This window comes from Pogona vitticeps, chromosome 2 (genome assembly GCF_051106095.1).
Source record: "Pogona vitticeps strain Pit_001003342236 chromosome 2, PviZW2.1, whole genome shotgun sequence".
NCBI lineage: Eukaryota > Metazoa > Chordata > Lepidosauria > Squamata > Agamidae > Pogona > Pogona vitticeps.
In genome coordinates this window covers 291,391,971-291,408,767 of record NC_135784.1, presented here as the reverse complement: position 1 = coordinate 291,408,767, position 16,797 = coordinate 291,391,971, and the positions used below count along the sequence as shown (strand labels likewise).

The 16,797-nt window shown below is 39.8% G+C and overlaps 1 protein-coding gene across 4 annotated transcripts in view; it reads right to left on the bottom strand.

Annotated features, from left to right (window-relative positions):
- Positions 1-3,531: 3,531 nt before the first annotated feature.
- The window catches only part of PRKAA1 (protein kinase AMP-activated catalytic subunit alpha 1), a 34,914-nt gene continuing 21,648 nt past the window's right edge, over positions 3,532-16,797 (bottom strand). For 3 of the 4 annotated variants that reach the window (XM_020783635.3, XM_078384463.1, XM_078384465.1), the window contains exons 5-9: positions 14,131-14,218; positions 12,663-12,887; positions 9,619-10,102; positions 9,379-9,505; positions 3,532-8,081 (exon numbers count right to left, since the gene is read on the bottom strand). In XM_020783635.3, coding sequence (XP_020639294.1) covers positions 7,837-8,081; positions 9,379-9,505; positions 9,619-10,102; positions 12,663-12,887; positions 14,131-14,218 — 1,169 coding nt within the window. In that variant the 3' untranslated portion in view covers positions 3,532-7,836. Of the gene's footprint in view, positions 8,082-9,378; positions 9,506-9,618; positions 10,103-12,662; positions 12,888-14,130; positions 14,219-16,307; positions 16,390-16,797 lie in introns of all 4 variants that reach the window. The other variant, XM_078384466.1, reaches the window with a different exon arrangement.

Sequence of the window (16,797 nt, the reverse complement as noted above, 5' to 3'; positions counted from 1 at the left end):
TTTTTTTTTTAATTTCCAACCAACGGAATATTTCAGGAATGCCATTCCTAACTGACACATATGGGCTTTAAGTATAGCAGCAAAAAAATTACAGTCACACTTTCTGCATCAGTCATGATCAGATGCATGCAATGAGTAACTGGATCAACAAACTTCCGTGAACCTCATGCTGAGTAACACACTGTACATTTCTGTAATAACCATGGTTTGCGTCTACAGTTTGCATATAAATTTTGAGGCTTTTGGAAATGATTTTAAGCTCCTTCAGCATCTAGAGAACATAAGCCTCTGTAGTTTGGAAGAGAATACTGCAAATTTAATCATCTCCAGCTCCGATATGCAGGCAGATCATAGCTCTAAAAGTAACGTTTCAGGCACTTCATCTTCCATTATTGCTTTCCAAAGTTGTTCATCCTCAGTGGACATAAAGTACACATCTGGCACTGAACAGCAAGCCTGCTGCAAGTGTTAATGCATTTACTCCCAAGATTGGAGTTCTCAGATTTCATTACAGTGATGCATCCAGATAATTTATCTACAGAGCAACTGATGGCCACCCTTCTTCCAAACAGAAAGAATCCCTAGGGTAACATTATGGACAATGACTCCCAAATATCTGGAAGGCTTTACATCTTTCCCTAAGAGAGAAAGTGCTGCTTTCTTGTCAACCACAGAGCCAACTGTAATAATCCGTGTTTAGTGAGCAAGCTAAAAGATAAATTCTGAAAGCAGTCTTTGCCACATCCAATCATCTTCCTCGATCTTCTTTCAAGTCCAACCTCTCACTAAGTCATGATCATTAATCCATTTATGTTAAACCTCATGATGACACCATCAGTAACACAACATGCATTTTACATGCAGGTGTCTGCAAAGTTCCATGAAGAAGGGGCAGGTAAGACTTCCTAAATCTGAGCCAGGGCTTCTCTCCAGAATCAGTATTCAGAGGCAGAAGGCTGCTGCCAGCCTAAGACACTAGTCTCTGTCTAGTGGTTCTGTAAGGTATGCAAAGTTCTCTCCTTCTGCATTTTTTTTTTCTAGACCTACTTACTCATTTTGTTGGCAGCTTTAACCAAAACAAGTATTGGGTGGCTTCTTAGTTCTCAGAGTTACATTCATTTTTCTTGGCGTACCTTAAATGCAGGATGGACAAAGCATGTGCATTCAGCTTACCCTGGACCGCAACTCCCATCAGCCCTAGCCAGCACAACCAATGGTGCCATCTGGAGAGTCCAACATCTTGTGGCCCTCCAGATGTAGTTGGACTATACTGTACTTCCCATCAGGTATAACTAGTCATATTGACTGGAACTGTTGAAAACCAATAACATTTCTGGGGTCATAGATTCCCCAAGCATGGCTTTGACCATCATACCAGAATGGCTTGGTATGACATAGTTTCTTCTATTCAGTACCTTGCACACATAAACCAGAATACCTGTGTACTGCAGGATAAATCCTAACAAATAATAGGATTAAAAGAGTAATTTTAAAATGTGAAGGCACTGGAGAGAATGTATTCTCAAAGGCTTTTACGGCCGGGATCTGATGGTTGTTGTGGGTTTTTCGGGCTCTTTGGCCATGTTCTGAAGGTTGTTCTTCCAGACATTTTGCCAGTCTCTGTGGCCGCCATCTTCAGAGGACTGGAGTAGGAACTCTGTCCATGCTCTGTTGCTGTTTGTTGGATAGTTAGGTATTTATAGCTGTGGGAACAGCTTTTATCTTTTTTCAGGAGATAGGGTGATCAGTGGTTTTTTGTTGTTGTTGTTGTTGTGATAAGGAGGGGGAGATTATCTGTTACTTTGATTGATGGGTGTCATTAGCTGGTCTTTTTTGTGTAATGATCCCTGGCCCTTGTGGCTGGGTAGAGTTCATTGACTTTTTACAGGCTGTATTTTTCAAATCAGGAGCCAGGCCGCATTTAGTTTTAGGCCTTCTTCCTCTTTGTTGAAATTCTGTTGATGTTTATGGATTTCAATGACTTCCCTGTGCAGTCTAACATAGTGGTTGCTGGTGTTGTCCAGTACTTCAGTATTTTGAAACAGAATTTCATGTCCAGCTTGTTTTAGGGCATGTTAAGCTACTGCTGATTTTTCCGGTTGTTTTAGTCTGCAGTGTCTGTCATGTTGTTTGATTCTGGTGTGAATGCTGCCTTTTGTGGTTCCAATATATACCTGTCCACAACTGCAAGGTATCCGGTATACTCCTGCAGTGGCGAGGGGTCCCTTTTGTCCTTTGCTGACCGTAACATTTGTTGTATTTTTGGGGTGGGTCTGAATACTGTTTTTTGGTTGTGTTTTTTCAAAAGTTTCCTCATGCGGTCTGTGACCCCTTTGATGTATGGCAGAAATACTTTATTTGTGGGTGGCTGTTTTTCCTCTTCAGTTTGGTGTTGTTTTCTTGGTTTGATGGCTCTTGTGATTTCATTCTTGGAATAGCCATTCACCTCTAGGGCCCAATTCAGATGGTTGAGTTCAGTTCCATGGTGAATTGAATATTTGGGTGGATGTTGTTAAGATGGTTTAGAAATTCTTCCAGTTTTTCTTTGCTGTGGTTCCAAATTACGAAGGTGTCACCCACGTATCGGAACCAGACTGTGGGTGTGAAGGATGCCGAAGCCAGGGCCTGTTTTTCAAAATGTTCCATGTAAAAGTTGGCTATAACAGGGCTGAGGGGGCTCCCCATGGCCACTCCATCTGTCTGTTCATAGACAAAAGCTGTTCCTACAGCTATAAATACTCAACTATCCAACAAACAGCAACAGAGCATGTTCCTACTCCAGTCCTCTGAAGATGCCGGCCACAGAGACTGGCGAAATGTCAGGAAGAACAACCTTCAGAACACGGCCAAAGAACCTGAAAAACCCACAACAACCAGCACTGTAGAGATCTTGCATGTCTCAGTATTGTCTTGAATTTATCTTAGTGCATGTAATTCCCTGGGTGTACTCAGGGTGTATTTCAACCCATCATCATTAGCAAAGATAAATTAGGTTACTTTCAGGAACTTTATCCATTGTTCCTGATTCTCTGAAAAATGTTAAAGAACTCTTCCATTCATCAGGAATACAGTTTGAAGTCTTTATATCTCCTGGTGTTGAGAGAGAAAACGGGTGTGTCTCCTCTCCCTTCACTGCTGTTGAGTGTTTATATATGCGCACCACCTTTCTAAACCTGAAACAGGAGTTAAAGAAATTCCCAACCAATTAATATCTTAAACACAGAATCATAATTAATTGAGTTGGAAAGGCCCTATAAGACCATTGAATTTAACCCCTTGCTCACTGCAGGAATCCAAATCAAAGCAGATCTAAGGGATGGTTGTCCAATTTTCTCTTGAAGGTCTCCAGCTTTGAAGCGCTGACCAAACTCCCAAGGTAATTGGTTCCACTATCCTATTGCCCTAAGGGTTTAGAAGTTTTTCTTGATATTAAGCCTAAATCTAGCTTCCTGTAGCTTGAGCCCATTAATATGGCTACAAAAGGGATGAAGATAGACAAGACACAGCAGACATAACAAAACCGTAGGCAGATTTACTTGCATACAATTTAATGTTTGTTAAAAGTAACAAGTCATGTACAGCTATCACAAGCAAATTTTCATTCAGCATTTCAAATAAGAAAAAAAAAACAGAAAAAATCTGCAATAGAAATAGGCACATCTTGTTTGTAAGAGAAGGTGATCTTCCATTCCTTATGCTATACAATGAAAAAAAATCAGCTGACAAAGTAAATATTCCAAAGCTTGTACTGAAACACTTTAAAATGTCAAAACATATATGAAAGTTGGTCTTTGAAAATATTGCACCACAAAGATGGACATCTATCCTCTTACCAGCATTAAGTTACATTGCACAAGGACAGCTTTACCCTCACCCATCCCCAATCCATTATGAATACATTTTTTAAAAAAAGATTTGAAGAGCTTTTCACGGAAACAAACTTATGAAATGCTATCTTTTAAAAAAAGGGTACTTGGCCAGTTACACAATGCTCCATGACATTTTTTTCTGCGGATGCTGTTAAGCAAGCCCTTTTTTTTTTGGTGACACTTCCACAGCTGTCTCTTTTGCAAAGCAGTTCTCCTTAACTGTACAACTATCTAATTACTGCCTTGTCCTAATGTAACACTAAGTAAAATCAACTCTAATGCACCACTGCAAGCCCACATGAGGTTTGGTTTTTCCCCCCGAAACCCAGCCAACTCAATGTCAACGTTTTCCTACAAGTGTAGAAAACTTACAGAAAAGTGTGATTCCCCCCCCCCCAGTTAAATAATATGTATCAGGACAGCCCTATCTATGAAAAGAACTCTAAAAAACTATTCAATGGCTAACGGCTGTTTAAAAAAATATTTAAAAACTGACCATTTGAGTATAGGAAATGTACTCTCCTGTTATGTATTTGAACCCACATATACAAAGGTAAAATTAAAGCCTCGTCGTTTAAGAATAAAAATGCCTTAAATATATAAAATTAAAGTTTGTTGCACTGTGACATTTTTTGAGTATAAAGACACTGGACATAATTCAGCAGAGGCTCCAAGGGGAGGGGAGATCTTCCATCCATTTAAGTAGGACTTGCATAGGGGTTACTCCAAGGCTGCAGTCCTAAGGCAAGCATATTGAGGAGTACGCCTTATTGAATTCAGCAGATTCAGACCTGCACAAACAAAACTATACTGCATAAACAAGCATACAATTTGGTTGCATGCCATGCTGAACAGACAGATGGTGTGCAGTGGTAATACTTATGGCTTGTGCCCACTGTTGTCTAAGGGCTTCTAAAACCAGATACAGGGGTTTACTGAATACTCTCCTCAAGGCCTCCCAGCAATAAAACAAAGAAAAACAGTGTGCGTTTATGCCACTTGCCAAGTGCAATATTAGCAATTTAAAAATCAACAGAGCACAACTGAGGAAAATCACAGTTATTGAATAGATTGAGCAGAACTAGACATCAAAGTACTTTCAATTATTACTGTAAATTAAAAAGGGAGAAATACTATTTGATCTCCAAGAGAACCTTTTTCATACATTAGTACCAAATGGTTCCTTGGGGGTGGGGGGAATCACTCCTGGTGCTGGTGTCATCTCATACGCATAGTCTTTTAGGAGGACATTTTAAGAACTGCCTATCAGATTCCATTCTAAAGGTACTGACCAGAATCCAGTTTATTTAGGTACATTGACATGAGTCAACAGTATTAAATGCTGTGGCAAATTGTCATTAGTTAAGGTGATATTTGCATGTCTTCTTGGGTGCCAAGTCATGTGACTGGTGCACATTGAGGAACAAAAGCATTAAATTCTTGATCATGGCTAATATAGAAAAGTAATTAATATTCTGGCCACTGTTGGATTCTGGAAAATATCATATCTGAAGAAGTGTGAAAATGCAACGTAAGACCACTTGTCTCTGAAAGAACAATGCATGTCAAAATTCCAAGAGAAGCTATGGAATGTATGGATCTTTGCAACTAGAACAAAATGCAAGGTTTAGCTTGTGCCCAATTAAAATATCACCAATGCAACCTCTAAATTCATGCAGCAGATTGTGAACTTAAGCAACTGCATGTTTCATCTGATAGGCACAGATATTTCTCGTTAAAGGGGAGAACTGTATCCTTGGTTCTTCTTAATTCACTGCTGGCCCAATTCAATGGCAACCTTTCCTGCATTTGGATTTTTAAAAATCTGTTTTCTGTCCCCTACTGATCCTGTTCACATATGCCATGATTTTGTTTTTCTCAACTACATGAGCATCTCAATTATAGTTCAAATTTAGCCACAAAAAAGAGTGTAAAACCTTTGTTTGTAGGGAGGTCACATTAACCATAGTCAAAGCTGTTATATCTGCATCTAGAAAGCCACAGATAAGGCAGTTTTCTCTCTCTTGCTTTTAAGGTAAAAAGGCTTTCCTGATACCACCCTATACATGTCTCCTGGAAAAGAAGAGCGTACTCTAGCAAGTTAACAACATAGCTTCATTGTAGCCTTGTTGGCATAGAAAGATAAAGGAGAATTCTTTGGAATTCCAGTTTATCAAGGATAAAGTGTGTGGTGGTGTACAAACCTCATTAGTTTAGCACAATCAATGAAAACCCCCAGGAATTTTCTTTAGCATGCCATTTGAAGTATGTTCCTAGTTTGTTGCTCCAAAACAAGCTTGGAACTGTAAAACAAGAACAAGCCTTCATTTTTGAATCCTAGATTGTTCTGAACAAAAAACTTGGCCTCTGGGTAGGTTTCTTTACTTGTGATGCTAGCAGAGAAGCAAAGTAGGAGGAAACAGACTATACATGTATGAACATAAACCTCTTTCAGGATAAGCCAAAGTTCTCTTGAATTCTCAGTTCATCCAAACACAGTCTGAATGTCTAGGATTAACTATAATTAAGCCATCAATCCATGGTTAGTGCTTGCTGTTTAGTCATTTCGTCGTGTCTGACTCTAGTGCTAACCATGGTCAAATATCATGTCTGCAGCACTGGGTACAAATGACTGGAAACATGTAGTTTTTATACATTTCAAAACCAAACCCGGGCTATTTAATGTTCCATTACAATTACAAATCTTAATTCAGTGTAAAAACGGTATAAAAAGTGATTATACAACAGAGGTAAACTCCAAATCACTCATCACTAGTTATCCGCCAAAAATATGTATATGAAAACCATATGAAAACAGGACCCATGGAATCCTCAGTGCAAGATTCCAAGAACTATACGCACCCATCTATTTGGGCTGTCCTGACAGCCACACACACACTGGATTTAGGCACAGATTCTTTATCTTGTAGTGGATTAGCATGCAAAAAGCTGCTCATTAACTACTGGTGGGAGACATGGGCCAATAAATCTAGACAGTTGTATACCTACCAAGTACATTCTTGTCTTTATACTAGTTGTGCCAGCAGCTGTAAACCCCTTTCCTAACTATTATTCCCTGACTGAAGTCCACAATCAGGAAGCCATGTCCATCAAGGGCTTGTGCTAGTATGACAGCAGTTCTGTCTCTCAGCGCTGAAAAGCAGTCTCCTCCCCACGCTATATCACAAAGCTCTTCCCAAACTTGCCATGTGCTGCGGCTGCTTGAGGAAAACAATATGTAAAGCCACACACGGCCTCATGAAACAAACTCTTTAGGTCCTGGGCTATTTTGTCATTCTTTTCAGAGTACTGTACCACCAACACTGCTTCTGGTGACAATATTTGGCTTTGCAAATACATCTTATGGAAAAGTCAAGCACACGAGGAGTTGGACTTTGGATTTCCCAGCACATCAACTGGTAAAAAGCAATGTAAAGGGTGCTTTAGGCGTTTCCACCCAAAAGCACCACTGACTGCTGAAAACTTGAGACAAGTGCCAGAAGCGTGAAGTGCTGTTTGACAAAGAAAATAGTTATACTGAGATATCGCAGGGTGCAACTGAAGACTGAGATCCAAAAAGATCCCTGATCTAGCAAGTGACCAGTTATACCATAACAGGAATATGGAATCAGCAATATAAAGACAAACTACAAAAAGATCCTTATGGTTAATACTCTATGAAGCCCCAATGTGTACACAATGAAAAATAAAACTCTGCTCACAAAGTTTTTCTTGTCTCACACCAGGAACTCTCTAATCATCATTTGCTTCATTACATTAAGACATTTAGACTGCCTTTAACTGTATATCCCATTCCTGTGCAAACTGCAGCGTGGCTAGTCTTCTCAGCGCCAAAGTTAACTGTAACTTGATTATAGTTGGAAGCATTTGACTATGATTTTTTTTCTGTTTTTGTTTTAGGCATGCTTATTGCTGTAAAAAAAAAATAATAAGCCAATCTTACAAATCATTGTGCAAGTATTTTAATAAGATTTGCACACATCTCAAAAAATTCTATCGTGTGGCTCCCTGATCTTGGAGTTAACTCCGCTGCTGAAGAGTCAAGGGAAGAGGTCACCGATGAAGTAAGAGACACATCAGAAGATTTTCCTTGAGCATCAGTGTCCAAATCCTTCTGACAAGATCTGTAGTTAGTCACAGAGCCTGACCTCTGGGGAGTGGTGGTCCCTGATTTTGCTTCAGTAATTTCATCTAGTGCAGAAGGGGGGAAAAAGCATGATGAGAAGACTATACAATGACATGTACTGCTTTTTAAAAAAGATTAATAATGATTATGTGTTGTCAACTTGATTCTGACTGATGATGACCTCCATTTCCTAGATATAAAATACTCAGAAGAAGTTGTGGGTTTTTCAGGCTCTTTGGCCGTGTTCTGAAGGTTGTTCTTCCTGACGTTTCACCAGTCTCTGTGGCCGGCATCTTCAGAGGACTGGAGTAGGAACTCTGTCCATGCTCTATTGCTGTTTGTTGCATAGTTGAGTATTTAAATAAATAGTTGGATAGTTGATAAATAGTTGGATAGTTGATAAATACTCAACTATCCAACAAACAGCAACAGAGCATGGACAGAGTTCCTACTCCAGTCCTCTGAAGATGCCGGCCACAGAGACTGGCGAAACATCAGGAAGAACAACCTTCAGAACACGGCCAAAGAACCCAAAAAACCCACAACAACCATCAGATCCCAGCCGTGAAAGCCTTCGATAATACATACTCAGAAGTGGTTTATTAGTCTTCTGGTGGCACTCAAGAACTGTAGGTTACCCAGGTTAGCTGTTTTCCTGGGAGGCATGGTAGGGAATTGAACCCAGCCAACATTTCTTAAAGATTAGACCAGTTAAATCCAGTGTAGTGTTTTATTTCCAAAAAAAGTCCAGCCAGAAAGATTATAGAAAGGTTACAACAGCACTGATCATCCAGTTTGCTCTCTCTCTGTCTGGTTCTTAAGAGGCAAACATGCTTTAAATCCAGAGTCTCCATTTAGTTATCATGGCTAATCAATTTGTTCTAGGCTCATAACCAGCTTAGTCATCAATGAGGTCTATTTTTGTTTTGCACTAAATTTGTCAGTGTCTGGGAAACATTATACAGCCCCCACACATAAACATCTTCAGCTCAGACCAACCCCAAAATTTTTATCTCAAAATGTGGCATTTTGTTCGGGAGTACGATTTGCCGTTTAACATGTTACTTCCCTCTCCTGGCTTGTTTTGGCAAAAGAAGTTGTTTTCTTTTTGAAGAAATCAACTTTGTTTTCTTTTAAAAAAAGCTTTAATGGTTTAAAATAGATGGTGTGGGGGAGAATAATATTTAAACGGTACATCACCCCACCACCCCAGACTTTTGAGGGCACAATCTACCATTTTTTTTTTCAGAATTTAGGGGAGGGAGGAAGGAATCCCAGGAAGGCTACAGAAGGCAATGGGGAAGTGCCTCACAGATTTACTAAAACACAGATTTCTGCCTGAAAATACACAGCTTCACATACCATCAATACTACGAAAATCTAGTAGGTAAGTCCTACTGTCCACCTGGTATAACTGCAGGCTCATTTTAGAATACGTGCCAGTCACTGGATTCTTCCTACGAACACGCAGGTAGTATGGATTTACAACCTAGAATATAAAGCTAAAAGTTAATGTTCTCCTTAGCTTTTTTTCAACCAAGGAACACCAAAAACACCACAACAGAGTATTTTTTTGTATTTTAAAGACTTAAGCAAATTCACCTTCCACTCATAATCCAACTGTTTGATTGCTCTACAAACTTCTGCCATGATATCATTTGGCCGACTCTGACTTCGGATTCCCAAATGCCACTTGGCTCTTCTGACACCCTGATGTTTGGACTTTTGTGGATTTAACTCATCAAGTGTATGACGTGGCCTTGGTACTTCAGCTACTAAAAATGGCACTCTTTCAGGGTGGGGACGGGAGAAGTGATCGTCAAGAAAGGAATCTGGTGGACTAGTAGCTAAGTAAAAGTCTTTAGCTTCATTCATTATTCTTCTGTTATCTATAATTAGGTGATAGGCAACTGCTAAAGGATCCTGATGATTTCGATTATACAAACAGCTTAGCACTTCTTCCTCCGTGCATTCAAACTTCTCACAAACTTCTTTTAAGGCTTCATCATCAATCATTGTTGAACTGTACGATGGATCTTCAGGAAAAAGGTATTTGGGTAGATCTTGCTTAAACCAATCATGTTCCCTAGATGTAAAAGAATCTGGTTATTTTAAGAGGAAAACTATACAATTATTTAGCAAGTTTGTTACCAACAAAGTAGAGGAAAACTATACAATTATTTAGCAAGTTCGTTACCAACAAAGTAGCATCTATTAGTGTTACCATACAGTTTGCATAACTCACTGTGGCTAATTACAGCTAAATGATAAGACTGAGCAATGGAGTGAGTGACCAGGCACATCACTGAAACATGCTATGGCATCTTGTCCATTAGTTGCAATTAGCCATGGCAAGTTAAAGAAATCTTACACAAGGATTCAGGCCAATATAATGCAAGCAAAGTTTACTTCAGAATGACTCAGTAGTTTAAGAACATTTAGCACATCAACTGTAGATGCAATTTGATATAGCTCATGAAAAGAAGCTAAACTACTTGCTGCAACTATTGAAATGAAATCGTTACCAAACTAGAATACCATGGCCAGCATTCTCCTGCTCTTTATGTAACATTCTGCAGCTCAGGATGGCTAACTGATGAAGTGTTGGTGCATGTCTCAGGTTGAATGCCTGGTCATATATTTGACTGCACAGCTAAGATGTACCCCAGTGCACTGTCAACTGGCTGCAATTAACCACACCAAGTTATACAAACCACATGCATACAGCAATAAGATTCTTGCCATTCCTTTTTTTTAAAAGTATTTCCTCATTCTAGACACCATTTATAAAGCACTATCTAAAGATGGAAGTGAGAGCTGGACCATAAAGAAAGCTGACCGCCGAAGAATTGATGCTCTTGAACTGTGGTGCTGGAGGAGGCTCTTGAGAGTCCCCTGGACTGCAAGGAGAACAAACCTATCAATTCTAAAGGAAATCAACCCCGAGTGCTCACTGGAAGGACAGATCCTGAAGCTGAGGCTCCAATACTTTGGCCATCTCATGAGAAGAGAAGACTCCTTGGAAAAGACCTTGATGTTGGGAAAGTGTGAAGGCAAGAGGAGAAGGGGACGACAGAGGATGAGATGGTTGGACAGTGTCATCAAAGCAACCGACATGAATTTGACACAACTCCGGGAGGCAGTGGAGGACAGAAGGGCCTGGCGTGCTCTGGTCCATGGGGTCACGAAGAGTCGGACAAGACTGAACGACTAAACGAACGATGTAAAGATGGCAGAAGCCTGTGCTGCAGGGTCAGAAGACCAAGCAGTTGTAAGATCGAATCCATGTGACGGAGTAAGCTCCTGTTGCTTGTCCCAGCTCACGCCAACCTAGCGGTTCGAAAGCATGCAAATGCAAGTAGATAAATAGGGACCACTTTGGTGGGAAGGTAACAGTGTTCCGTGCCTAAGTCGCACTGGCCATGTGACCATGGAAGATTGTCTTCGGACAAACGCTGGCTCTATGGCTTGGAAACAGGAATGAGCACCGCCCCCTAGAGTCGAACACGACTGGACAAAAATTGTCAAGGGGAACCTTTACCTTTACCTTACTTCTCTTAATCTTAGAGGTGTTATTTCTAACTGAAATGAAAACTAACTACAATTAAGAACTGGAACTCCATTAACAACCCAACTTCAAACTTTTTTTTAACCTTTAAAGTATTTGTCTCAGTGGCTGAAACCCTGTTGTGCAGCCTTGCATGTGCATTGGGGATGACAGCATCACCAACAGCAAATCTCTGTTTATTAAAGGTGATTTGAGGTGCATACAACTTGTACACAATGCAGTGCAGTTGTGTGCATCCTGAATCAATGAAAGGAAGCCTTCAATCAGTAGCCATCTGACATTGACAATGTCATCACCACTGCACAGGTGGAATTTTATCAGGTTAAGACAAAATAATGATCTCCTTGGCCACTGAATGCCTTGTGGGAGTGAATGTGTTCACTGAAAGCCTCAGAATATCTTCTGGGTCTGATATCCAAGAGAAAGGATAGAGAAATCGAGAAGAAAATCAAGTAGAAAGTTTTTGTTAATTTTAAATAGACAGAAGAGGTGAATGAGGAGACAAATATGAGTGTACTATCAAGGCAAAGGAACTAAGGCTGGAATGCTGAGTTGTCCTCTCCAATAGAGGGAGCCAGCTGCTCCAAAAAAGACTGGTCTTTAGCTCCTGCCTATCAAAATGAATTGGAAGGACAATCCAGTATAAAGATGTCTTTTTCCCCCCTGTAAGAAAAGCTTCTCATCTTCTGTTGTGCCTGTGCCAGAGAACAAAGAGGAAGACTCAAATTCCAGCTCTGTTCCAGCAACACTGAACTGTGTTTAGTATTAAGTACAGATGAAACAATGTCAAATCAATGCTAGAGTAAAACTGGTGCAAATATATATCGTACAACTGGGATCGTGTCACAGGGCTCAATCCTACACTGCACTACAGTAGTAGAACTTTTAGTGCTTTCACCTTCCTACTCAAAATATTCTTCTGAGCTAGCTTAAAACTCATTTTGAAGGTAGCCTGTGGACTGCAGCAGAGAAAGAGTATTGCCCCCTGCACCTTATCTAGAATTAGGGATAAGACTAACAGAAGTTCACTGGTGGACCCTGCCCTACATCTGTCTCTGAACCACAAAGTGAGATGTACCTTATATCTCTGATTGTAGCTCTCTTCATGGGATCCACCTGCAGCATGTGTTTCAAAAGGCTAATTACTCCTGGGTTCAGGTATTGTGGCGTATAAAAGATACCATCACATATCTTCTTAAAAAGTGTCGGCACATGATCATCATCAAATGGAAGGGTTCCACATAACAAAGCATAAAGAATAACCCCACTGCTCCAGATATCCACTTCTGGCCCTGCATATAACCTGAAAAACAGTGTCTGCAATCAATTTTGTTCAATTAAACAAGTATCGATATGAAGCACTTCTTAAACTGTTGCATCAGTCTTTCAGCAATTCAGTGAAAAACAACACAGAACACCATAATTCACATATTTTAGCATGCTTGTTAATATAAATTGGTTGCAAGGTATTGTACTGAACTGAAAACTGGAATCAGGAAGACCTGAATCGAAATCAATAATCCTTCCTATCTCTCTCTGGGAAACTTAGATAATGTCACACAACAGGCTGACATAAATGTAGCACTGTCTATCAATTAAGATGGGAATGCAAAACACCAATGGCCATGCTGGTGGGAACTGGAGACAGGACTGATGTGAATTGCAGTTTAGCAATTTATGGAAAGCCAAAGCTTCTCTAACCCTAGGTTAAAGGACTGGATGTATGATATACAGCTGCATATTCCTCCCCCCACAATCACTTCCTCCCAAATGACTTCTTCCTCTGTTCCTGGTTGATAATTATGCCTAATCAACAGATGAAGTCTGGGTGAAGCGAACTTGTCCACAAAAAGCTCACATTAAAATATAGTAGTTAATATTTAAGATGACATAATGTTTTTTGTCTTCTATATTTTATATTTTCTTTCACTTTTGCTTGATTTGCTACCACAGTCTAACACAGCTACCTTGTCTAATACTACTAGTCTGGATCATGGCATCCAGAAAATGGTTAAGAGTTCTGATGAGGAGTAAACATAATTTACATAGCAGAATAAATTTGCAATTACTTAACTTCTATTTTAGCCAACCACAGTGCGCTGTATTATCCAGATCTAGAACTGTAGCTAACATTTATGCTTAACAACCAGCCTTAGAAAATAGGGTTCGGAAAGTTTAAAACCAAGCTGAGTTAGTGTTAACTACAATTTATCATATCAGATGACACAACAGACCATGTTAAAATAAAATAAATAGTAAAATATTCTAGATTTCTCCTCCAGGCAGTGGAGGAGGAGGAGAGAAAAGGAAGCAATGTGCGGGTCTGATTATTGCTATGGCTATTAGAAACAACTAAACGATGATTTAACAGGACAGGATAATACAATAATAGTTCTATACTATACACAGAAAACACTGCCAATCAAAAAAACTCATCAAATCCAGGAACTTCAAACATCCAGGCTGGAACATTAGCTTGAGCTCTAAAAGAGCAGGGCTTTATTTTTGAGAAGATATATACACATTTATCCAAGAAAAGAAACTACCTTCCTGAAATTACTTCTGGAGCAGCATAATTAGGAGAACCACAGCTTGTTCTTAAAAATTCTCCATCTGACATCATATTTGAAAGGCCTGAAAATACACAAAAGTTCAAATGAAGGTGACTCTAGAAGACTGACACACATTAAATTCTCCGAAAGTACCAGTAGGTCATTAATTGATCTGAATAACCAAAAACAAAAACAGTTTTTCATCTGGCATTATACAAAGAAAGAAACTTAGCACATATATAAAACAATTATGCCAATGGCAACACCACACACAAATTACGGATTGGAAGGTAATTTTATAAACTAAATGGGCTTATTTTAAAACGTTATTACAGAAATGGACAAAGATCAAAATATTCCAAAAGTCCATTTTTGGATCTCAATAAAGCCCAAAACATTTCTAAATAAAAAACAGGCCAAGAATTTATTTAAGAAAAGCCATATTAAATTGGCAAGTCTAGTAGCACCTCATTGGCAATACTGTTTCATTCATTGTAGACTGTAATTTTCAACTTTATGCAGAGAAAACAATAGCCCTAATTGTGGTTAATAAGACACAAGCACTCTACTTGTGGGAAAGTGCACAAAACCCGTCCTCCTCCTCCATTGTTTTCCTCATGCAAAAGGTATTTGAAGAGGAGATGCTGCTGTATTCATGGAGGCTCTACATGTGAACCAGAAGACAGAGAAACCAGAGTTCTTACATGCATGTAGAGCCCTCACAAGAACAGCAGGGTCTATTCTTCATATATTTGCTTTCACATGAGGAAAAGGATGGGATTAATTTAGTGAAATATCCTTATTGCATGCTGAGTACACACTATAAGTGCCTAAACAAAGCTACTGTCTCATGAATCATTTACAATACACAAGAAAGGGGAAATTGCAAAGACTGTATGTTGATATGTTCCATTACAAGTGTCTTCAACTGATAAGGCATCTGTTGAATATAATGGCTTTACTAATTTCAAACTGTGATATGTTTTTTTTTTTAATTTCTGGGATAGACTTCTGCAGCATGGGAAAAAAGAGTGTTCCAGCAAGTGAGACCAAGAGCTACTTCAACTGTGCTGGAGGACAACGTAGCCACATCCATTCTCTCTCTCTCTCTCTCTCTCTCTCTCTCTCTCTCTCTCTCTCTCTCTCTCTCTCTCTCTCTCTCTCTCTCTGTGTGTGTGTGTGTGTGTGTGTGTGTGTGTGTGTGTACACATGGATGTGGCTACATTGTTATATATATGCTGCACAACGTTACGACAATTGCTCAGAAGGTACAGAACTGTTGATGCAAGCTGAAATGATAGGAGGGACAGTCCTAGCACAATAAAGTGCGGTCACAGCAGGGCAGCTCATCCCCTCTTGAAGTCTACCACTGGCAAATTACTCAAGACCCATTCAGGTATTACAATCCGAATCCAGGTAGGACATGAAGAGTGGTGGGTACAGAAGTATATACATAAGCTCCATCTGACCCCGAAAATAAGCAGGCATTTGCATGTTCACAGCAAACCTAAGTGGTAATGCTTGTAAACATGGTCTGCTGAGGTGAGAGCTCTATGAAGGCAGGGCTCCCAATCATGAAAACACTGTAAGCACATTTATCAGAATGTGCTAACAAGCTCTACAGCACAATATTTTGAACATGTAAAGGTCTGTCTGCTTGCAGGATGGGTGGAGATGTGTGAGTGGGACATCTTTACACCCCCAAATCACCACCACTGTTCACATCCCACCTGGATTCAAGCTGTAATCCATAAATAGGCTTTATGTAAACTGCAAAAGCCTGTGTGTGTGCCACAGCCATCTACATACCTCTGGGAGACACATGGGTAAGGGACACAGGTCAGCAACAGACCACATATATGGCCATGAGTTCAGTTTCTGGCATCTGCTGGTAAAAATGCTGGGATCTCTGTCTGAAACCTTAGAGAACCACAGCTAATAAGAGCAGACTCAGACGGCTAGATGGGCGTACAATCCAGCTTGGCATAAGACAACTTCATATGTTGATACTGTTCTAGACTATATTTAGGATGGGAAATTTAAAATTAGCATTCTACTTTTGAAAATAAAAAGCTGCATGCTACGCAAAAGTATGCAGCGTAATCCACTGGGGTGGAATAATTTAGCAGACACCCCCCCTTCGCAACCCCAACTGTACTTGAGCACCGTACCTTTGAAATAATTGAATACTTAGATTTACATAGCACCCTTCATCAGAAACCTCTTTACAAGGACAGGTACTATCCACTATATCTACAAAAGAAATATTGTCATTACGTAAAAATACTTCCATATTTACATGGCATGAGTTTTTTACATGGGTAATCCCCCAAAACATCTGTCTGGAGTTTTACTTTTCTCTAGTTTGCAATGTGTTATACTTTGTGGTTTAACCAAAACTGCATCTCAGAGCACGTCTGAATTAAAGTCCAGACAGGGATGCAATTTAACTAGGTATATGCTGGTAGAAAAGCTGTTTCTTTTGAGCCTCTCACAATGCAGTCCAGGGTTTCCCATGTTCTTCCCTCTATAGTAGGGTTAGGGAGTCTTTGGCTCTCCAGATGCTGCTGGACTTTAATTCCCAGCAGCCCTTGTCAGCCTGGTCAGTGTTAAAGCACGATGGAAGTGGAGGGTGATTAAAATTTCCCAGGCTAAAGATTT